Source organism: Ochlerotatus camptorhynchus, unplaced genomic scaffold, assembly GCF_037179485.1.
Source record: "Ochlerotatus camptorhynchus isolate MF236.1 unplaced genomic scaffold, CSIRO-AGI_Acam_v1.1 ptg000031l, whole genome shotgun sequence".
Classification (NCBI taxonomy): domain Eukaryota; kingdom Metazoa; phylum Arthropoda; class Insecta; order Diptera; family Culicidae; genus Ochlerotatus; species Ochlerotatus camptorhynchus.
In genome coordinates this window covers 532,124-556,200 of record NW_027040522.1, presented here as the reverse complement: position 1 = coordinate 556,200, position 24,077 = coordinate 532,124, and the positions used below count along the sequence as shown (strand labels likewise).

The window sequence follows — 24,077 nt, the reverse complement described above, 5'->3', positions numbered from 1 at the left end:
CATTTTGACACGCTGCTCCTCTTGCTTGGACGTCATTTTGAAAACTGGAGAGCAAACGGTGAAAACTCATCATAGCAACCATTGTACATACACTCAACTTCCAAATGCAGCATTTCAGGTTTTTCATGCATTTTTAATAGAAATACACCGATTTGAAGATGACCAAATTTTGCGCGTTCCAGACTTTATGATGAAATAGTTTGCCTTGAATTATAAATCGTGACGCCAATTCTACGCGTAAGTGTTTTTTTTTCTGTGGTTTGTTTTCCATCGATCTTGTTTTCCGTGATGAGATCAATGCCACCAACCCTCATCAACTCATGAACCGGTAACCAACGAAGGAAGGCGTGATCAAAGATGTTATGCCTCAGAACATCCCGGCGGCGCCGACAGGGATTGAACCCAGGCCTGCTGGGATGAGAGATATTCACGCTTACCACAACACCATTGGCACCGCTACGTGTAAATGTAAATATAACTGATTTTCATTTTTTGTTAATATTTAATTTTCTTTTTCACATGAGGAAACAATTTGATACCATTTTAACACTCACGAAGAGCTTTTTTTTAAATAAATCACAAACAAATTTACAGGCAAAATTAACCACATTTTACCTGCAACATTTTTTTTTGCAATACGAATTGCATCGTCGGTCTGGCAAAGCATGGTAAAGTAACAACCAATCACAAGGCTTCATTCAATTTGTACAATCTTCAGTCTCAGTAAGGTTCATATCAATTAGCTACTGCATCAGACAATGATGAATCAGAATGTGTACATCAGATTACAATGCATCGACCACTTTAAAAGAATGGACCTTTCATACCGTGCTGAAGGTTTTACTATCAAGCGCTCATGTCGGAACATGTATTTGTTTTTTGCTGGTAAATAATGTCAAATGGTCAACAAGGACGGCCAGTCGTTGACTCGGTTCGTATCGCTGTAGGTACTAATAAAGAGATTAAGAATCTGACGTACATTGCTGATAGAACAAAAAACCAACAGCTAAAGTAGGGAAGTTTTTCATCAACTGTAATTAATCTGACAGCATAGTCATGTCTTACTATCAGCATAGAGATTGTAATGGATAGTTTGAATACAAGTAAACTCTATTTATAAGTTATTGGAGCAATTTTGTTTTAATACCACTTGGTCACTAATTCTATCGGATTGAGTCAAATGTTCAGAAATGTAACCAAACTGACTGTTGTACAACTATTTAAACGGGATGGATTGCAAGTTTAACACACTGCTTGGTTCAGCTAAGAACAAACCAAATCTTACAAAAAATTAACGACCGTTCTTTAACGACTTGCCAAGTACACAATCCTCGTTCTGGATAACACTTAGATTTAGTATGCTTCCGACAGCTCAGTGATCATCACTCCCTGTAAAATGTTCCTTCTTGCCGTGTTACTTTCCTTCACATGCATCTTGTACGCGCTGAGCCTGGTCCGGCTTGTTCGACAAAAGCGTGCCTTTGCTAGGGACATCCCACTGCACACCCCTAAGACAACCTTCTTGGGGATGGACCTAACCTTAGCCGTCCAGAACGAGGTGGAACGATTCGATTTGCTATGGCAAATGTTCTGGAATCAGGACCGGGTGTTCAAGATGCTGATCGGTCCGCTCATGTGCATCGGCGTTAGCCATCCGGACTTGATGCAGAAAGTGCTGTCGCACTCGGATTGTCTGGAGAAGCCATTTTTCTACGATTTTGTGCAACTGGAGAATGGGATTTTTTCTGCCAAGTGTAAGAGTGTCAGAAATTTGTTCTAAGCATTTTCGAGTGGATAAGTGACATTTTCTTCCAGACAAATTGTGGAAAAGCCAGAGGAAAGCGTTGAATCCGACGTTCAATTTAAGAATCCTGAACAGCTTTGTTCCCGTCTTTGTGGACTGCAGCCGCCGGATGGTGGCAGAGTTGGCCAAATGCGAGGATGGATCAACGGTTGACATGTTTCAGTTCACGTCCAAGTGCACCCTGGAGATGGTCTGTGCAACCACCTTGGGAAGCAGCGTACTGGAGCGGGACGGGAAGGACGAGTTTCTTCATAACTTGGAGGGGTATGGGTGAGGATGTGACTGTTGACAGAACTTGAATAAGTGAGCTTTATGTCTTTTAGATTGTTTGAACTGTTTGCTAGAAGGATGCTAAGCATTGAACTATTTCCGGACTGTATCTACCGAATGACAAGCTACCACAGGAGACAGAATATGCTACGAAGAAAGATTGACAAATTTGCAGGAAAAGTAAGTAGAAGTGCGGCTCTATTGATATTGTCCAAGCAAGAAAATTGAAACGAAATTATATATGATGCCAGACGGGTGGCACTTCTCAGCTGCGAAGCAATGCGTGCGTGACGTTGTATTATTAATTTTTCAAATCAGTTCACTGCACTTCCCACTTGATTCGTGTTAGAAAACTGCAAGGTCATCATGGTTTTGATGTTTTTTTTTCGATTTGGTGAAGCTTTTAAGCGACCTCCAGAGTAATTAATTTTGGTTTTGAAAAATGGGTTACGAAATGTTTTGAATAGTTTGTCGCCATCATTCGGAGGTGGTGGACCTTCTTCAACTGAAAATAGCGTTTAAATTGATTGATGAGCGTTTAAGTAATAATTGTATACCTTTTTAGTCGTTTTTTTTTCCTTTTAGTTCTACTACATTTGTATCACTTTGAACTATAACATATACGTATTTCGTTTACTACTTGCAAACTGAGTCTAAGTCTTGTGCCTTAAAGAAAAAGAAATGGTGGTGTTGTGAACAAGACACGACCGCAGGGTTGACGTAGACTACGTTAAGCTGTGTAGTGAAATTCTCGTGCATTTTTTATAAATATTGATTTAAAATACAGTAGAAGTAACCTATGATTTCGGTCCTATGTACCTATTTTGGATTTCCTACATAGTAAAACTTGGTTAATTTCAGGACCTCTTAAAAATGGGAATACATATTTTATTTCATTTGGTTCCTAAATTACAATCATATATGAGTAAGGCTTTCTTCAAGTGATTCATTGAAGCGTCCAACAATGACCGTCATGATGGCTGATATTCCCTACCACTTCAAGATTTCTAGGACACAAATCTTGGACGGTTGTGATATCACTCATGAAATTAAAACTCCATGTGTACTGGACTGCAACAAACGTGAAGTTCCAGTTTCTTTGTTATAAGTTTTGTGAGAGCTGATATCTGTGCTCTTGAAATTTTTCTATGGTAATAAGATTGATCCTGATAAATGCACACACAAAAACGAAGTGCACAATTTTGCATCAATGTTATGCAACATTTCATAGTTGATCGAGATGATATTAATTAGCCATGAATCCCTCCAATAAGTTCTCGGTACATATTTTATCTACCGATTGAACAAATAAGAAAAATACTAAGGCTGTGTTCCATTTGGAAAATTTTCACTTGATTTGACACTTCGAAAATAAATTAAGATGTTCGAACATCCCTCTGTTATCCTTTATATCCATCTGTCAAATATAAGTAAAAATTCACCATGTTCCATCCTTAACAACTTGAGCACATAATCGTTTCTTGTTGTGTTTGTCGTATTAGATGCCAGATAAAAACTTCTTTTATCGATATGTGTGCTGAAAATACCTGGGCCGAGTGGATTAAAGGAGAAAGTCGACGAAGAGAATCTTGTCAGTGTTACTTAGGACCTAATGCAATGTTCAACTTGAATTAATCATTTCGTCCGACCACTTTCCACAGAGATGGCGCTGTTCCGCTGGTAGGAAATGATAAAAATCCCCATATAGAAATTGAGAGAAGTGGGAATAATTCGCTTTCGGTACATATTCAGTTCAAATAAAGTGAACGACAATCTAAAGAAATTAGTCAAGGACTTTGTTGTTCACTTTTTTTCCGAAAATTATTGTTAAACAAGCTACAACTAAAAAACTCGAATTTATCCACCTATGGTGTGATCAGACCCTTCTTACTTATTCAAGTTTATTTATTTTATTGTCATTATCAGTGACCAAGCCCCCCACCCCCGTGTCATCCAGTGACGCTACGCCACTGCCTGGGGGTACCTGGAATATATCCGGGTGTAGTCTATTTGGTGAGGCTACCAATCACCTTACCATCGTATTTTAATGTGATTTAATGGGTTTTAATTCAATTCATATTCAAACAACTTCCCCGGGGTACCCGGAACATGTCCAACTGTGTCAAATGTGGTCTGGAACACTTAACACGACTTGCATTGATCTTATTTTTGAATTCTGTAGTAATTTGATGTGTCGCATGATGGTTTTGATACGTTTTCCGTTAAATCCAGCGTGAAGGCCCATATTCACCGGATCTTATTCCGGCCATATCTCCGGAACCGGCTCACCGATTCCAAAACCGTTCAATAGCGTTCAATGGGACCCCAAGACCTATCATTTGGCGCCGAGTTTGTCCAAATCGGTTGAGCGGTTGCTGAGAAACGTGAGTTATTACCAGTCCCCAGAGAGCCAACAAATTCAAATTTGAGAGAGAAAATTTGCTCTCACTACCTCAATCTCTCAACATGCCATGTATTTTGATGACACTCGATTTGTCATTTCCCTTTCACAGATTATAAAATAGAGTACCTGACACTACAAAACATGTCTGGTACCTCTATATACGCATTTACTTTAACATTTGAAGTCCCTCCTTTTTTACATATTCTCCGCAAAAGATACTATCTGCCCCACCCTATTCATAAAAATTGGCGGGAAATTCTGTGAGGGGTGAGCTATTTTGTGTGCAGAATGTGTAAAAAAGGAGGGACTTCGAATATTAATCTAAATGGATATATAGAGGTACCAGACATGTTTTGCACTGCAGTGTCCTCTGTGAACAATTAACGGAAAACAGATTGTGTGCAGTTTCCGATACATGTCACTGCAAATAACAGCAGTAACATCTGATGGAACATGAATGCAGAAGCTTGACAAAATGATTAATTGTTTTGCTTAGCTGTAAACAGAAAATCGATGAAGAGAATCGAACATTACAAGTAGGCCCTTTTGAACGCTCACTGTCGAATTTCAGAACCTAGCACTGAAAAAAACTCGACGGTACCTCTATTTATGCTAAGAGATAAGCATTGCAAGTCCCTCCTACTTGAAGAATTATGCAAAAAACTGGGGTTGTATAAACTGTTCTATAGCATAATTTTTCAAGTAGGAGGGACTTTCATAGCTAATCTAAAAGCATTAATAGAAGTACCGTCTAATGATTTCAGTGGTTGGTACAGAAAACTGTAATCTGTGTAGGAAAATCCTTTTTCCGTGTTCTTAGTAGCTTTTGTCACTTCTGCCAATTATTCTTTAAATCTTGTGTCTAAAGTTCTTTTCGTCTGCCCTATGTATATTTTGTCACACTGGGAACAGGATATGTTGTAAACTTCTGCTTTTCCTAAATCATTAACTGGGTCTTTAGTGTTTCCTAATCTCGTCTTAAGTTGGTTGTTTCTGCTGGTGAAAACAATGTCAATGCCAAATTTTCTCGATTTATTTAGTAATGGTCTGGTTAAGTTATGGTCGTAATATTCAGAGACTCATCGTACGCTATCTGTTATTGGTGTTAATTTAGTCAATGATCTTTTGTATTCGTTGTGTTTGTGAGGGGGGATATCCCTTATCATCCCTCTCCAATGGGGGAGTTTGGTAAAGAGAGATGATAAAACCGATTTGTACCTTCCTAAAGTTGTCCTAGCTTGCTTTTTACTCTCTATATGCAATTTTTTACACTCTAAACGGAACTATCAATTCAAGAGCCACATGTGAAAAGGGCATACAAGCTTTTTGTAAACAAACCTTTGTAGGCCCTCTTCTCGCTAACCGAGGGTCGCTCACGCAAACTAACAACATCATCGGGAAGGGGAAACCTGCTCCTATCCGGTGATGTTGATGGTTTGCGTTGTTGTCATATGGGTGGCGAGAAAAGGGCATAAGAATGTTTGTTTACAAAAAGCTTGTATGCCCTTTTCACATGTTGTTCTTGAATTCTATACTTTCATCTCCTCATCAATCGTATAACAATTACCACTTTAGTCTGTTATTTGAAATTAGCATCTTCAACTATGTTCTCATCAACAAATGAATTTTTCAGTAGAAAAAAATGTCTGGCAACTCTGCTAGAATCCTTAGAAAAATAAAATCAATGACCAATTGATCAATGTTGAAACGGCATTCTCTGCTTGAACGACAAGCAGTACAGTTCGGTCTTTGCTCGCTCTGTTGAGTTGTTCGAAAGTTCCTAGTTTGTTCCAAACATTCGCAGTTTATTCGCGTAGTGTTGGTCGCTTCGTGTCGCAGCGCTCCCGGAGCAGGCTCCGTGAGAAAGCGGAAAAGAAGAACAGTGATGAGGGTAGCTTGAGTGTACCTATTTCAAATAGGTACGCTACTCTTCCCACCGATGTTGGGAATACAAACCCAGTCCCGGTGAAGCGGACGAAAAAGAGGAAGAAGAACCAAGGAGCTCGATGGTACGAGCGGACGCGACGATGTTACCGCGACGAACGCCAGCGACATTGGTGACTTCGGCGACGCCGTCGAAACCGAGAATTCTGCAGGATCGGCACTAAGGTGATGCTCCGGACGAAAGCGGAATACGAAATCGCCGTCCAATGCGGAATACGAGGAGAGACGAAAACGTGAAGACGTACCCGGATTGTCTTTTCCTGGAGCACTTCCAGAAGGGAACGGTGACGCTGAATGCGCTGCAGGCTATTTGCTCAATGTACTCCATCATCGTACGATGGGAGCCGTACCGTGGAGGCCATCGCGATGTGACCCAGTGCCAACGATGTCTGAACTTTGTACACGGTACTCGCAACTGCAACATCAAGCCACGCTGCAGCAACTGCGCTCACGAACACGTCACTTCTGACTGCCCTGCGGATGGAGCAGTGGCGTTAAAATGCGCCACCTGTTCTGACAGACAGTGCTCCAAACGCGAGGACTTCAAACGCATCCGAAAACAGGCGGCAACTTATAACCAACCAGGACGCAAGAAGGAAAAAGTCCCGGCATTTCGGACGGAGGATTTCCAGCCTCTTTGTGCTCCTCAGCAAAGGCAAGCGAATTCGCGGGTGCATTCCGCTCAAGCAACTTCTGGCGATTCTGCTGGCCAAAGCTCTCCATCCCCCACCCCCCTGGATTCTGGAGACAACCAACAGCGCAAAACAACAACTCCGATCTGTTATAAGCGGATGAACTGATGGAAATTTTCGTCAACATGTCCGGTGCTCTTCGTAAGTGCCGCAATAAGCCCGAACAGATCCAAGTGCTCGGTAAGTTCATCATCCAGTATGGCGTCTAAACCGCTAACTATCGTCAGCTGGAATGCTTGCTCTGTAAGAGCAAAAGAGATTGAGCTTGCCGACTTTCTCCGCAAGCACAGCATCGACGTGGGCCTTCTAACCAAGACCCATCTAAAGTCCGGCGATAGCTTCTGGTTGCCTGACCACAACATTATTCGGCTTGATCGCACCAGCGCCAAGGAGGGTGGTGTTTCGTTCGTCGTCAAAAAAGGAATAAAATACCACACTCTGTCCCATATCCGCACCTCTATCATCGAGGCCCTTGGTGTGGAGGTGGAGTCGTCAACTGGATACGTCCAGTTCATCGCCAGCAGTGGACTAGCGGCTAAATTCAAGAAGGACCTGTCCACCCGTACCGGTTCCCGCTTCGTAGTCGGAGGAGATCTAAATGCTCGCCATGAGGCCTGGCGGAACTACCAGCAGAACCATAACGGTCGTCTGCTGTTCGACCACTCGCAGCATGGGCTGTACTCCGTTTGGTTTTCGAATGAGCCAACATTTATCTCACCGGCGGGCAACCCATCGACGCTAGACCTGTTCCTGTCAAATACTAGCTTGTTCAAGCCGGTAGCCTTGAACGACCGGTGGTGGCTGAACTAGACTACAACGTGGCCCCTGCTCCAAGTCTGCACAAGCACCACCACCGCGTAAACTGGGCCCAGTTTGGACGCGTGGTAGGCAGACACATCATCGACAACCCGCCGTTAACACCTTGTAGGACATCGACCGAGCGTTGGAGGGACTCCACCATTCCATAACCGTGGCTGACGAGGCGTGCTTCCGACGAGTTCCTGTGAGCGGTAAGTTTATTGCCATTGATTCCCACAGCCAACTCTTGATTCACCTGAGAAATGTTCGTAGACGCCAGTTTCAGAGGACTGGAGATCTGGGAAAAAACGTGAAATGGCCGATCTGAACAGGCAGATTGCTTCCAGAATGGACTCACTCTGAAATGAAAGTTTCGAGCGTGTTGCCCAGAATCTGGACGACCGCTCCAGACCATTCTGGAAGGTAGCCAAGGTCCTGAAAACTCATCCCAAACCCGTTCCACCTCTCAGAGTCGAAAATGTCGCTTCATCGCATTTACTTGACTCGACTATCCTAAGTCCGCTCGAAGATCAGGTTGCGCAATGCGTTCAAAACCTAGATGCTTCCCCTTGTGTCATGCCTCCGACGGATATGATTACAGTGCAACAAATTTGCTCAGCGCTGAAATGCACCAAGAACATGAAGGCTCCCGGGTTTGACGGTATATTCAACTTGATCTTGAAGAGACTCAGCATGAAAGTGCAGTCTCTTCTAACCACTATCTTCAACAGATGTTTGGAACTGAACTACTTTCCAAGCATCTGAAAAGTAGCTAAAATAATACCAATCCGCAAACCCAGTAAGGATCCAACATTGCCTTCAAGCTACAGACCAATCAGCCTCCTTTCAGCGCTGAGCAAATTGTTCGGGAAACTCATTCTCAATCGTTTGCTCAAGTTTGTCGAGGAAAATAGCATTCTCCTTCCGGAACAGTTTGGGTTCAGAAAGGGGCACTCCACCAATCACAAGCTAGTACGGGTGATGAATAACATCCGAAGTAACAAAGCTGTATCCAAGTCCACAGCCATGGCCTTGTTAGACGTTGAGAAAGCGTTTGACAATGTCTGGCATGACGGACTTGTGTACAGGTTTGTAACTTCAACTTTCCTTCACATCTTATTAAAATCACCCGTAACTACCTTCAGCAAAGTTCGTTTAAGGTATCGTTGAATGGCTGCCTTTCAAACACGTTCTCCATCCCAGCAGGAGTTCCGCAAGAAAGTCTGTTGGTCCCATTGCTTTACAGCATCTACACTTCCGACATTCCTCCCCTCGGCGACGGTTGCGTGTTTTTCCTGTTTGCAGATGGTACCGCAATAACCGTCATGGGTAGGATGCCTCGCGAAATAACAAACAAGCTCCAACGATGCCTTGACGCCTTTGCTGATTATGCCACCCCGTGGAAAATCAAAATCAATGCCTCCAAAACACAAACAATCATGTTCCTCCATCGCCAATCACCCAAACTAAAACCGGCGTCCTCTTGTACTGTAATCATGGATGGCACAAGGGTTGAGTGGTCCGCCATGTCGGGATGTTGTTTGACGAAAAGCTCCTATTCCGCTGGCATGTGGAGAAAACCGTAGTCAAGTGTTCCGCCTTGGTTAGGTGTATGCTGATTTGCAACAGATCCCGCCTCTCAAGGGTGAGAAAAATTGGCTGTCTACAAACAAATTATAGCACCTGCGATCCTATACGCAGCTCCGGTGTGGGAATCATGTGCACAGACTCACAGGAACAAAATTCAGGTCGCTCAGAATAAAGTGCTGAGGAGTATTGTCCTTTCGACACTAGAAGAACAAATTTACACGAAGAGGCAGGTATTGCCATAATAGATTCCAGAATTAACGAAATTAACACTAAATTTGCACAAAAATGTATTTTATCAGAACATGCTTTGATAAGCAATTTGTATGTAGTAGATTAGGTGTATATAGTAGTTGTAGGTTAGTTGTAGTTGTAAATAGTAGTTATAAGTAGTCTCCTTTTTCAAATTTAAAACAAACCAATTTCACCAAAGTGGTCATTCTCTTCAACAGGCCTGATAAGACTAGGAACTGTAATTAATAATTAAAATGTCAAATGTACTAAAGTTGAAAAGACGCATCTGTGTCACTTGAAAATTCATACATGTAAACCACACAAACACAAGAAATAAAGATCATTTAAAGTCAAAAAAAAAAATCAATGATGAAACCATTTCAAGTTGGCTTCTTTGATTTTCAACACGTTTGAGTTTTAGCCTTTGTGTGATGAATGGAGAGATTTTGTCCGTCTTTTGAAAACTTAGGAGTAGCCAGTCTGGTTGATATGTTCTTTCCACTAAAACACTCCATGTAGTCCAATTTTACTGGGATATATATTCAGAGTTGGCTGGAAATGCTATCTAACATGAAGCATTATTGTGATAATTTATTAGCTAGAGAATGGCCTTAGAAGAGGGTAGGTAGACCATTCTCTAGCTCATACATTATCACACTAAAGATTCATGTTAGATAGCATTTCCGACCAACTTTGAAAATCGAAAACTTCGCGTATGAAGTAACATAAACAGTGGCGTAACAAGGCAAAATGGCGCCCATGGCAAGTACTGAGACCGCGCCCCCCCCCCCTATGAAAATGTACTGAATCATTGAAGTATCAACCGATTATCTTTAACCTATAAAAATAAGTATAACCACAAAATAAATCACATTGTATATTTTCAATCATGTATATTAAAAATCATGTACATTAGAAGAAACTCAGTCCGCATCGTGCTCTCTTGCCGTGCGGATCTATTTGCTTTTTGCTTAAGGAAGTGTTACTACTACCTAAAGCTACAACAAATTTAAACAGCACTTTTCAGTGCTCAACCTGTAAAAATTTTCTACCTTGTTCAACTCCTCTTATTCCTCTTCTATCCTTGTTTGGACCCTACCCGAGGTAATCCTTCTTGAATATCGATTTGAAAAATTCCTCTTCGATCCTTCAGATTCTTATAGTAATCTGCTTGGAAGTCTATTTGGATAAAAATTTACTGCCGCCATGGCGCCTAAACGCAAAAGAAAGGGGCAAACTCTTGACCCCCCTTCTGATGAAATTAATTTGAGTAATCAATTTGATTTGCTCACGGATGATGAGAATGATCCATCATCCAAGAAAAATTCTAGTAAACTTTCCCGGCTTAATTCCAAGAAGGAAAAGATTTTTCCTATTGTGATAACCACTTCCGATTTCCATGCTCTTCGCATGGAACTTTTGAACTTCGTGAAAGTTAAGTTTTTTCTACAAATTGGACGTCGGGGAGAATGCAGTGTATTGGCTGAAACCTTGGACGGATTTAAATGTCTTCTCAAGTATCTTACTGAGAAGAAGCACAATTTTTTTACTTACGACACCAAAACTGAACGTGTGTTCAAGGTTGTCATGAAAGGACTGCCCAGTGGTGAATCCCTGGATCAGATCAAAGATGAACTGGCAAAATTACTTGGAGTTGTGCCACTCCAAGTAATCAAAATGAAAATGAAATCTCGTCCTGGCGATTCGCGCAACGGGATTTCTAATGATTTTTATTTAGTTCACTTCAAGTCTAGTGAACTAAACAACCTTAAGGCCTTAGAAAAAGCTAGCCTTATGCTCCATGTCCGAGTGAAGTGGGAACACTTCAGGAAGACTGGAGGAAATTTCCAAAACCTCACTCAATGCCGTAAGTGCCAGGGATGGGGTCACGGAACTAAAAATTGCTACATGCCAGCTAAATGCATGAATTGTGGTGATTCCTCTCACGCAAAGGACGACTGTCCTGTGAAGGAAGATCCTAAGAAATTTAAATGTTCAAATTGTGGTGAAAACCACAAATCCAATTTTTGGGAATGTAATATTCGCAAAGCGATCCTACAATCTCGTTATAACCGACAGGTAGGAAACGCTCCACGTTTCCGACCAGGTACAAATTCCTCTGCTGTTAACAACGGCCAGCGAGGAACAAATTCTACATTCGTACCCGTAGGTACAAATATCACCCCTGCTTCAAATGTTTCATCTGTACCTACTCCCCTCGCTGCTAACAATGTTCAGCGAGTTAATGGAGCTACCTATGCTGCTATTGCAGCGGGTAGAAATCAAAATACTAACCAACGTTCTAACGGAAATTTTGACAATTTTGACTTAGGAAGCCTTACTGCTCCTAAAATGGAATTTTTACAGAATTCATTAATTGACATGATTTCTGATATGCTTAAATCTAACTCCATGTTTGATGCTATTCAAACTGGAGTAAAATTTGCTAATAATATTGTCATGACTTAAAAATTCAGTAATGGATTTTAAAGCATTAAACATTTTAAATTGGAATGCTCGATCTCTTAAAGATAATGAAGACGAGCTATTGAATTTTTTGAGAGTTCATAACGTGCATATTGCCGTTATAACTGAAACGTTCCTTAAACCTGGCCATAAGGTTAAGAAGGACTCAAATTATTTGATTTATAGAAATGATCGTTTTGATGGACCCTGTGGTGGCGTTGCCATCATTATTCATAGACGAATCAAACACAAAATACTTTCTTCATTTGAAACCAAAGTTTTTGAAAATTTGGGAGTTTCTGTTGAAACAAAATTTGGACAATTTATGTTTATAGCTGCTTATTTGCCATTCCAATGCGTAGGCCAGAAAAAGAATTTTCTCAAGGGTGACCTCCAGAAACTTACCCGTCATAGGTCTAAATTCTTCATTATTGGTGATTTTAACGCAAAACACCGCTCATGGAATAATGCTCAAAGCAATTCCAATGGTAATATTCTGTTTGGTGATTGTTCTGCAGGTTATTACACTATTCAATATCCAAACAGCCCAACATGCTTTTCTTCTGCAAGAAATCCCTCAACTATTGATTTGGTCTTAACTGATTCATGTCAACTTTGTAGCCAATTGGTTACCCATGCTGACTTCGGTTCTGATCACCTTCCAGTAACTTTTGAAATATCCCAAGAAATAATTTCTAATCCCAACAGCTCTACTTTCAATTACCATAGAGCTGATTGGGAGCAGTATCGAACATTTATGGAATATAACTTCGATCCAAACATTCCTTTGCATACCAAAGATGAAATTAATTATGCTCTTGAATCTCTGACTACTTCTATAGTTGAAGCAAGAGCTGCCTCAGTACCAAAATGCGAGGTTAAATTCGATTCAATTATAAAAGACGATGATCTTCAGCTCTTGATCCGTCTTAAAAATGTCCGTAGGAGACAATTTCAAAGAACACGCGATCCTGCCATGAAAGTTATCTGGCGGGATTTGCAAAAACAAATTAAAAAGCGATTCTCTGCCCTGAGGAACAAAACTTTTGAAAATAATGTTTCTAAATTAGACCCGAGTTCCAAACCCTTTTGGAAACTCACAAAAATTTTGAAAAAACCTCAAAAGCCTATTCCAGCGCTTAAAGAAGGTGGTAAAATTTTGATCACATATTTGGAAAAAGCTCAGAAACTTGCTAAGCAATTCGAGAGTTCCCATAATTTCAGTTTGGGTCTTACTAGTCCTATTGAGAATCAGGTTGCTCGGGATTGTCTGAATATTTTCTCTCGGGAAAATATTTTTGATGATTCCTGGGGGACTGATTTGGACGAAGTAAGGTCTATAACTAAAAAGCTTCGAAATACGAAAGCTCCAGGTGATGATGGAATTTTCTATATCCTCATCAAAAAACTCCCAGAGAGTACCTTGTCTTTCTTGGTAAAATTATTTAACAGATGTTTCCATTTGGCATACTTTCCTGATAAATGGAAAAATGCATAAGTTGTTCCAATTTTGAAGCCGGATAAAAATCCAGCTGAAGCTTCTAGCTACCGTCCAATAAGTTTGCTTTCTTCAATAAGTAAACTTTTTGAAAAAATAATTTTGAATAGAATGATGCTTCACATCAATACGAACTCAATTTTTGCAGATGAGCAGTTTGGATTTCGCCATGGGCATTCAACTACTCATCAACTCTTAAGAGTTACCAATTTAATTCGTTCAAACAAATCTGAAGGCCACTCAACTGGAGTTGCTCTTCTAGACATAGAAAAAGCATTCGACAGTGTTTGGCATGAAGGTTTGATTGCTAAATTGAAAAAGTTTAATTTTCCACTTTATATTATGAAATTAGTTCAAAATTATTTAACTGACAGAACTCTGCAGGTAAATTATCAAAATTCCAAATCTAATCGACTACCTGTTAGAGCAGGAGTTCCTCAGGGTAGCATTCTTGGGCCTATATTGTATAACATTTTCACTTCGGACCTCCCTGATTTGCCTCAGGGTTGCCACAAATCTTTGTTCGCTGATGACACAGGCATTTCCGCTAAAGGAAGAAGTCTTCGTGTTATTTGCAGCAGACTTCAGAAAAGTTTAGATATTTTCTCTTCTTATTTACTAAAATGGAAGATTTCTCCCAACGCTTCCAAAACTCAACTTATAATATTTCCACATAAGCCCAGAGCTTCCTTTTTGAAACCTAGTAGTAGTCACATAGTCACTATGAACGGAGTTCCAATTTCCTGGTCAAACCAAGTGAAATATCTTGGATTAATACTTGACCAAAAATTAACTTTTAAAGATCACATTGAGGGCATTCAAGCCAAATGTAACAAATATATAAAATGTTTGTATCCTCTTATAAACAGGAAATCCAAACTTTGCTTGACGAATAAACTTCTAATGTTTAAACAGGTTTTTAGACCGGCCATGCTTTACGCTCGGCCAAAGTCCGTTCCATTTGTTTCCATTGAGTGAAGCATTCACGATGATTCTTCGACATTTCATGAACAGTCATGCGCTCAGGTGCTTTCCAATGATTGAATCCGCATTCCTGCTCCAAACTCGACTGAGGGTTTGATCGAGAAAAGAGCAAACAGCACATGCAGAAAGCTGATTGCTTTGCTGGAGAATAAACTAGCCAGGACCGAGTCACCTTCTCCCCGTTCGCCAGTGTCCTTTTGAACCAGGATTTGTTCATCGACCGGTTGTTTGTTGGTGCAAACGGCCCCTCGTCGTTCTGGAAATAGGTGGAACCCAACTGGACTATTTCCACTCTCAGAGAATCAGCAACCTTGACTTTTCCGGCAGCACCGTGGAATTCCAGAAGTGCAATGTCGTGCATATTGATGACATTTGGAATGACGGGTCCCCTGGGATCTTGAGCAGCGTCGCCAGCATCTCCAGCGTTCGGTTCAGCGCTCGGAAAAATATCTGTTCCCGAAAACGTGAACGGACCGTGAACTTAAAATCACGGTCAGCTATCCAGAACAAAATTTTCTCAAATATACACCGTGAACTATGGTTCACGGCTGTGGTTCACGAATATGGGAACTCTTTTTTTCCCGTGCGTGATCTTCAGTGGTTTCGGTGGATCTGTCTGATGTTTGGTCTTCCGGCTCCATCTCTGATGCATTAGAGTTCAAAGCAGCCAAACTTGACGACGATGAAAGGGGATCTGTAGGAGCGGGCTTTCCGAAAAAACTCTTCAGAAGCTGACTTGACTTTTTGGCTTCCTCTGTCTCCAACTTGCGCCTTTTCCGCCCCTCCGCACCAGACTCCTTTTTCTTTACAAGCGTACGTTTCATCGCCGTTTTCTATACGCTCTATAATATGCATATGTTTTTGATTAGACGAATAATTTTCAAACCTGACATTCACGAACTACGACCCTTATTATTCTTACCTCACATTTAACTAAGTTTTAGGTTGACTAAGAGTTATTGGCGTTCTTGTCGAGTGCAGATGACAATCTGAAGCAAAAGTAACAGCGTTAGTGATACAACGAGGATATTACGGAAGTAGAATTTTTATTGAGGACTGTTGGACGTTACTGTACACAACGTTTTAAAACGTTAGATAAGATAAGTTTAAAAACGTTTTCAAAACGTTCAAACCGTTTAAATACAATGTGAACAAATCAAAATGTTTGATTTTCAAGTTCATAAAACTTTTTCAACACGTTTATGTAAAACATTCTCATATCGTTATTGACTATCGTTCGACTACATTTTAAACGTAGTTGAAACGATTTAAAAACGTCTGTGAGACATTCTTCTCACATATATGGTATTTCATTATCACGATAATACCCAAACATAAATACTTACTTGCAGACATTAATTAACAAACATACTTCATGATCAATTGCTTACCTCGGAGCTGAAAAGCACGACGACGAAAATATGCATTGGTAATGCTTCTGAACAATCTGGGCGCAAAAGTAAACAGAGTTTCTCTGCTGTTTTTATTGAAGCGACATCTACATGAGAGGTCGGTATGGTAGAAGCCTTTCGCTCACTGCTTACCCCCAGTTACGACTGCTGGTATCAACCGCGATGCGGGAGATTTCAAACCGCTTATAAGAATAGGATCACAAATCTCGTTAGCTTACGCGCTTGCAGCGCATTGCGGACTGTCAATTTACAGTCATAATTATCAGCATGTTAATATTTATGAGAACAGTCGATGGAATACTGAAAAAATGAGTTAGTTTTTTTCGCGATAATTTTTTATGACCTTACAAACTAAATATCCGCCGATCAGCGATCCCGGCGGGGGAGCAATCCGCCCAAACGAACCTTTCCGCAACGTCGGGCGCCGCTCATTCGCATCGGGCGTACTTTTCGTTTTCCGTGGGCGCGCTACGCGCCCAAATGTCATTCGCCGCGGCGCCCCCTCGACTGCGAAAAGAGTGGGTTTTTTTGTGATCGCCTTTTGCGCCCAAAATGGTTTTGTACCCAAAAAATTTCCGCAGCCAAGGAGGCGCCGCGGCGCCCCCTCGACTGCGGCGCCCAGGGCAAGTGCCCTGTCTGCCCTACCCTAGTTACGCCACTGAACATAAAACACTTTGAGTGGGATATATTTTGTTTTGAAATGTCTGTATTTTTGTTAACATGTGGCTTATTTCCAGATAATACACGAAAAACGATCGCTCCATTTTACTCATTCCAAGATTCACCAATTAACCCAACCAACCAAAGATGAAGAGGACTTTCGTAAACCACAAATCTTCATCAATCAGCTCTTTTCACTGTCCAACAGCAGCCGACCGTTCACTGACGATGAAATCCTCCACAACGTCATCACCGTAATGATAGCTGTAATATCTCATCAAGCAATTTTCTTCATATAACCTCAACTTAAAAATACATCCTTTCCACAGGGAAACGACACTTCCGGGCTGGGTGTGGCGCATGCCTGCCTCTTCTTGGCCATGTATCCGGACATCCAGCAGAAAGTATACGCCGAAGTGATGAAACATTTCCCGGAAACCGAAGACATAGAGCTCAATGCCGAATCCTTGCGGCGCCTCGAGTATACCGAAATGTTCATCAAGGAATGTCTTCGCCACTGCCCGGTTGCTCCAACCATCGCCCGGCAGAGTTTGGTCGAGCTGGAGCTCGATGGATTCAAAATACCGGCGGGAAACATTTTCGTATTCTCATTCTATGCGCTGCACCGGCGGAAGGACATCTGGGGACTGGATGCGGAAAAATTTGACCCGGAAAACTTTTCTCCCGAAAGGTCCAAGGACCGGCATCCGTATGCATTCATGCCGTTCAGTAACGGTGCCAGGAACTGCATCGGAGGGCGCTATGCAATGCTCAGCATGAAGGTCATGATCGTTGACATTGTACGGAATTTCGAGTTGAAGACGGAACTGCGGCATTGTGATCTGAAGTACAAATTTGGGTTGACGTTAAAACTTCCCTTTGCACATTCGATTCAGGTGTTTAGGAGGAATGCGGAGACCAATGATCAATAAAGTTTTCAGACGAAAGTTGTTCTAATTGATTTTTTAATAGAGCAAATCAAATGAACATATCCACGATTGAGCTGTACTACCAAAAATGAATCACATGCATAGATCCAGAAAACGCCTACATCATCACTGCTCTGCAGCCGTATAACAGTTGATGCCACCAAAGCGTGCATGTGATGTTCGAAAAGCTCGGGGAGATTTTGTTATGGACTGTTATATAGAATAAGCTTCATCATGCTTTTACGATTGCCTACCCCAGCACGATTCGGTTGTTTGTTTTATCGCACAAATATGATGGTGTAGATTGCTTTCTATGGATCCATATTACTAACGCTACACCCAACAAGAATTACATACCGTTCCGATTCAAATTTTGGACGATTCAAATTTCGGACACTTTCATTTTTAATTAAATATTACATCCAGTTAGAAACAAAGTAATAATGTTAGATGATCGTGGAGGGCACTAGTCAAAAAAATTTAAAATTTACAAGACATGTGGATCATATTCGACCGAGACAATCAACTTTTAAAAGTGTCCGAAATTCGAATATTCGAATCAATGAATGTAAGTGATACGGTCGCATCTGATTGGTATGAAAGACAATTTTGCTCAGAAAGCACTAAATGAACAACTGGAGAAGTGCTCAAACAACACTAAATTGAGCACAAGCCTTGTGTTCCCGTTGGGAAATAACTAAATATGAAGAATAATAAAACAAGTTTGCCTCTTATTGCACAGTGGTCCAGCAATGAAAATTTGGATGAAATAAATATTCTGACCCTGAAATTATAACTTTACCAGCGTAGTGCGTTCTGTGAAGTTGTTGCTTATTTTATCTTTCTGCGCATATTAGCTTATTGCGTACTCTCAACTTGGTGTTCTAGTTCTAGATGCATTTCCATAGTTAATAATTGAGAGCTTTCGATGCCTGTACCATTTTTGCATTTGTATATAATTGTGTGGCAAGCACAAACATACTCTAGCCAAGAGAAGTCGAGAAATTTTTCAACCCGAAAAATGTCTAACAACGGAGCGGAAATTGAATCCAGCCACTTCCAGCATGGTCTTGCATTGTAGCTGCGCCTTTACTCTCTGAGTTGAAGGAGGCCCCAAGTTGTTGCATTTATTTCGATGAATTTTGCAAATATGGTTGTCCTAAATAAAAAAAAAAAAATGAAAATAAAAATCATAAAAGCTGCTATAGAAAAACAATCTTAAATTTCAGCGCTATAGTTTTTTTTTTGCAAAAATTCTTGAAATTGCGTCATCAACAACTATGTAGAAAGTTCCACCAAGATATGTTCAGAATAAATAAAAACAAATTTGAATTTTTGTCATTTTTTGGTCCATCCTATTTGCAACTTTCATCAGACCTTATTATCAACAACTTCACAGAGGACACTACGCTGGTAGAGTTACAATATTTGGGTCAACATTTGTATTTTGTGGCATACGGACTTCGGATTATTCAAGATGCTTCTCGGTTTCCATGTACGAATAGACTCTTTATTCAATTTGCAGGTTCGGATCAGGAAGGTTCTTATTTGGTATTTGGATAGGCCGAAAGAATGTAAAATATAAACCTTAAAAAAAGCGAAGCGGCGTAGTAGGTTTATTGCCAAAACATTTGTTGTGCATATGCGCAAGACTTATTGCGCGCATATCGTAGCAGTTAAAGTAGGTTGGTAAACAAGGAAAAGGAAAAGGTTTTACTGTTTCGAAGTTGACTGAGCAGTTTCTCAGTAGGTCATGAATTTTGGCAGTTTCTATCTATGTTAAAACAGTGGGATAAGGAAATGGAAATGTTTCCTTTATTATGGTGATTTATGAAAAGATCTGTGTGGTAATTTGAGATGTATCATATTACAACATCGTAACACGACAATTTCCTCTTGATTTTCATTTCATTCACCTCCGTCCTTGTTGGAAGCAATACCTTCCTTCAATTTGTTTTCACTTTTTATTCCATTTGAATTTATTGACTTGACAGTGTCATCGGGACTCATCACGATATGGAATAATGGTTATCAATTAGTGCTGTTACTTTCGACCACGGCACAACTTACTAATGGATGCGGATATCCAGGCAAAAACCCCAAAAAAACAGTAAATCACGTTAAATCCATGGTCACGCATACTTTTGCATAACATTAAATTGCGTTAGCTAAAAATAACACGATTTTCTATGCTTCCATTTGAGTGCATCGTTGAAGCGGATGGTTCATTTTCCCTCACGATCAACTCTTAATTGAATTGAACAATGAGTTGCAATTGCTTACTGATTGATGCGCATACGCAAATATGATTACTAGGCTCATCGTAAACGCTTACACTATCGTATAAAAACTACAAGGGACAGCCCAATGGGGTTGTACGCAATGATGACGTAGGGCTACGTGGTATGATATAATAAATATTTTTGTTAACTGCAGCAGGAGCTTGTGTTTTGTTTAGGAATAAGAATTTTTGGGGGGTTCTCTCTGTTTATACTCTTTAGTATGACTATGATTGCCATGAAAAGAACCTTGTGATATGAATTTTAGTTGGTTTAGTTTAGTTCAGAAAATTAACTCTTTTGGAAAATGTTGGTGGCCCTGAATATGGTGGTAGTACAGGCTTAAAGCCTTTGGAAGATGATGATGACGTGTAGGCAGCTGTGTATCACATTTTCTCAGCACACCTTCAGCACACCTCGGGTTTCCTCGTACATTAGACCGGAGATGAGCTTGACACCACCACGTCGAGCCAGACGACGAATGGCAGGCCCTGGATGTTATCACACGATGACACTTGGCGACTCCTTTACCAAATCCTTTGACACCCTTGCCACGACTCCTGGTTGTTTACCGTTGAACGGGTGAATCGCAACTAATGCGAAGGCGTAGTAGTAGTAAAATTATGTTTTTTTCTGTTGATTATGGTAGTACATTGATTTATCTTTTTTTTTAGCTCTTTATTTGTTCCAAATTCAAAATAAATTACATTTCATTTTAACCTAGGTGCTCCAGTTACTGCAGTAACGTACCAGCCTTAATTGTTATGATATATATCTAAGTGTTTTTACAATGTTCATGTCTTGGCAATTCAGTATTTTAAACAGGTTTTTTAACCTGCATGTCAGTATAACAATTGATATCTTAAAACTAAAAACTAAAATTAATCTTATCTAAGTATAAAGGGAATTAATCGTTGCAATTGAGGATTGCAACGACTTTTGCCTGAAATTATTAATTATTTTGTTGGACATTTGTCTCAACATTCGAAATTCTATGTACCTCGGTAGTACTGTACCACACACTTAGATTTTTTTCGCCGAGATGGGCACCACCGAGCAGCTCGGCTTTTTATTTTACTGGATCTCAGTGAAAAACTTGCCGAGATTCAGCTAACAAACGGGAATTTTGCCGAGATCTCAGCTAACAAACATATTTTTTTCTGAATTTCCAGCAAAATAAAATGCCGAGCTGCTCGGTGGTGCCCATCTTGGCAAAACAATCTAAGTGTGCAGGGAGGCAACTTCAAAATCATTTTCAGAATTTTGTTCTGAATCCTTTGAAGTGCTTTCTTCCTGGTAGTGCAGCAACTAGACCATATTGGCACAGCGTAAAGCATGGCCGGTCTAAAAACTTGTTTAAATATTAGAAGTTTATTCGTCAGGCAAAGTTTGGATTTCCTGTTTATAAGAGGATACAAACATTTAATATATTTCTTACATTTAGCTTGAATGCCCTCAATGTGATCTTTAAAAGTTAATTTTTGGTCAAGTATTAATCCAAGATATTTCACTTGGTTTGACCAGGAAATTGGAACTCCGTTCATAGTGACTATGTGACTACTACTAGGTTTCAAAAACGAAGCTCTAGGCTTATGTGGAAATATTATAAGTTGAGTTTTGGAAGCGTTGGGAGAAATCTTCCATTTTTGTAAATAAGAAGAGAAAATATCTAAACTTTCTGCAGTCTGCTGCAAATAACACGAAGACTTCTTCCTTTAGCGGAAATGCCTGTGTCATCAGCGAACAAAGATTTGTGCCAACCCTGAGGCAAATCAGGGAGGTCCGAAGTGAAAATGTTATACAATATAGGCCCAAGAATGCTACCCTGAGGAACTCCTGCCCTAACAGGTAGTCGATTAGATTTGGAATTTTGATAATTTACTTGAAGAGTTCTGTCAATTAAATAATTTTGAACTAATTTCATAATATAAAGTGGAAAATTAAACTTTTTCAATTTAGCAATCAAATCTTCATGCCAAACACTGTCGAATGCTTTTTATATGTCTAGAAGAGCAACTCCAGTTGAGTGGCCTTCAGATTTGTTTGAACGAATTAAATTGGTAACTCTTAGTTGAATGCCCATGGCGAATGCCCATGGCGAAATCCAAACTGCTCATCTGCAAAAATTGAGTTTGTATTGATGTGAAGCATCATTCTATTTAAAATTATCTTTTCAAAAAGTTTACTTATTGAAGAAAGCAAACTTATTGGACGGTAGCTAGAAGCTTCAGCTGGATTTTTATCCGGCTTCAAAATTGGAACAACTTTTGCATTTTTCCATTTATCAGGAAAGTATGCCAAATGGAAACATCTGTTAAATAATTTTACCAAGAAAGACAAGATACTCTCTGGGAGTTTTTAATGAGGATATAGAAAATTCCATCATCACCTGGAGCTTTCATATTTTGAAAAATTTTAGTTATAGACCTTACTTCGTCCAAATCAGTCCCCCAGGAATCATCAAAAATATTTTCCCGAGAGAAAATATTCAGAAAATCCCGAGCAACCTGATTCTCAACAGGACTAGTAAGACCCAAACTGAAATTATGGGAACTCTCGAACTGCTTAGCAAGTTTCTGAGCTTTTTCCAAATTTGTGTTCAAAATTTTACCACCTTCTTTAAGCGCTGGAATAGGCTTTTGACGTTTTTTCAAATTTGTTGTGAGTTTCCAAAAGGGTTTGGAACTCGGGTCTAATTTAAAAATATTATTTTCAAAAGTTTTGTTCTTCAGGGCAGAGAATCGCTTTTTAATTTGTTTTTGCAAATCCCGCCAGATAACTTTCATGGCAGGATCGCGTGTTCTTTGATATTGCCTCCTACGGACATTTTTAAGACGGATCAAGAGCTGAAGATCATCGTCTATTATAATTGAATCGAATTTAACCTCGCATTTTGGAACTGAGACAGCTCTTGCTTCAACTATAGAAGTAGTCAGAGATTCAAGAGCATAATTAATTTCATCTGTGGTTTGTAAAGGAATGTTTGGATCGAAGTTATATTCCATAAATGTTCGATATTGCTCCCAATCAGCCCTATGGTAATTGAAAGTAGAGCTGCTGGGATTAGAAATTATTTCTTGGGATATTTCAAAAGTTACTGGAAGGTGATCAGAACCGAAGTCAGCATGAGTTACCAATTGGCTACAAAGTTGACATGAATCAGTTAAGACCAAATCAATAGTGGAGGGATTTCTTGCAGAAGAAAAGCATTTTGGGCTGTTTGGATATTGGATAGTGTAATAACCTGCAGAACAATCATCAAACAGAATATTACCATTGGAGTTGCTTTGAGAATTATTCCATGAGCGGTGTTTGCATTAAAATCACCAATAATGAAGAATTTAGACCTATGACGGGTAAGTTTCTGGAGGTCACCCTTGAGAAAACTCTTTTTCTGGCCTACGCATTGGAATGGCAAATAGGCAGCTATAAACGTAAGTTGTCCAAATTTTGTTTCAACAGAAACTCCCAAAGTTTCAAAAACTTTGGTTTCAAATGAAGAAAGAATTTTATGTTTGATTCGTCTATGAATAATGATGGCAACGCCACCACAGGGTCCATCAAGACGATCATTTCTATAAATCAAGTAATTTGCGTCCTTCTTAACCTTATGGTCAGGTTTAAGGAACGTTTCAGTTATAACGGCAATATGCACGTTAAGAACTCTCAAAAAGTTAAATAGCTCGTCTTCATTATCTTTAAGAGATCGAGCATTCCAATTTAAAATATTTAATGCTTTAAAATCCATTACTGAATTTTAAAGTCATGACAATATTATTTGCAAATTTTACTCCAGTTTGAATAGCATCAAACATGGAGTTAGATTTAAGCATATCAGAAATCATGTCAATTAATGATTTCTGTAAAAATTCCATTTTAGGGGCAGTAATGCTTCCTAAGTCAAAATTGTCAAAATTTCCGTTAGAATTACTTTGGTTAGTATTTTGATTTCTACCCGCTGCAATAGCAGCATAGGTAGCTCCATTAACTCGCTGAACATTGTTAGCAGCGAGGGGAGTAGGTACAGATGAAAAATTTGAAGCAGGGGTGATATTTGTACCTATGGGTACGAATGTAGAATTTGTTCCTCGCTGACCGTTGTTAACAGCAGAGGAA

The 24,077-nt window shown here is 40.0% G+C and overlaps 1 protein-coding gene across 1 annotated transcript; it reads left to right on the top strand.

Moving 5' to 3' along the window:
* The first annotated feature begins 1,396 nt into the window (after positions 1-1,396).
* On the top strand, positions 1,397-17,685 carry LOC135708496 (cytochrome P450 4g15-like). The gene is made up of 5 exons (XM_065230618.1): positions 1,397-1,754; positions 1,816-2,068; positions 2,128-2,254; positions 16,831-17,019; positions 17,083-17,685. Exons 1-5 carry the CDS (start codon positions 1,397-1,399, stop codon positions 17,683-17,685), a joined length of 1,530 nt encoding a protein of 509 aa, XP_065086690.1.
* The last annotated feature ends 6,392 nt before the right edge of the window (positions 17,686-24,077 follow it).

Bases quoted from the DNA above. Each gene is read 5' to 3' on its own strand.
- LOC135708496 (XM_065230618.1), top strand. From the start codon at position 1,397: ATGTTCCTTCTTGCCGTGTTACTTTCCTTCACATGCATCTTGTACGCG. The intron at 1,755-1,815 runs GTAAGAGTGTCA...ATTTTCTTCCAG, and splicing joins TGGGATTTTTTCTGCCAAGT to ACAAATTGTGGAAAAGCCAG. The intron at 2,069-2,127 runs GTATGGGTGAGG...TATGTCTTTTAG, and splicing joins TTTCTTCATAACTTGGAGGG to ATTGTTTGAACTGTTTGCTA.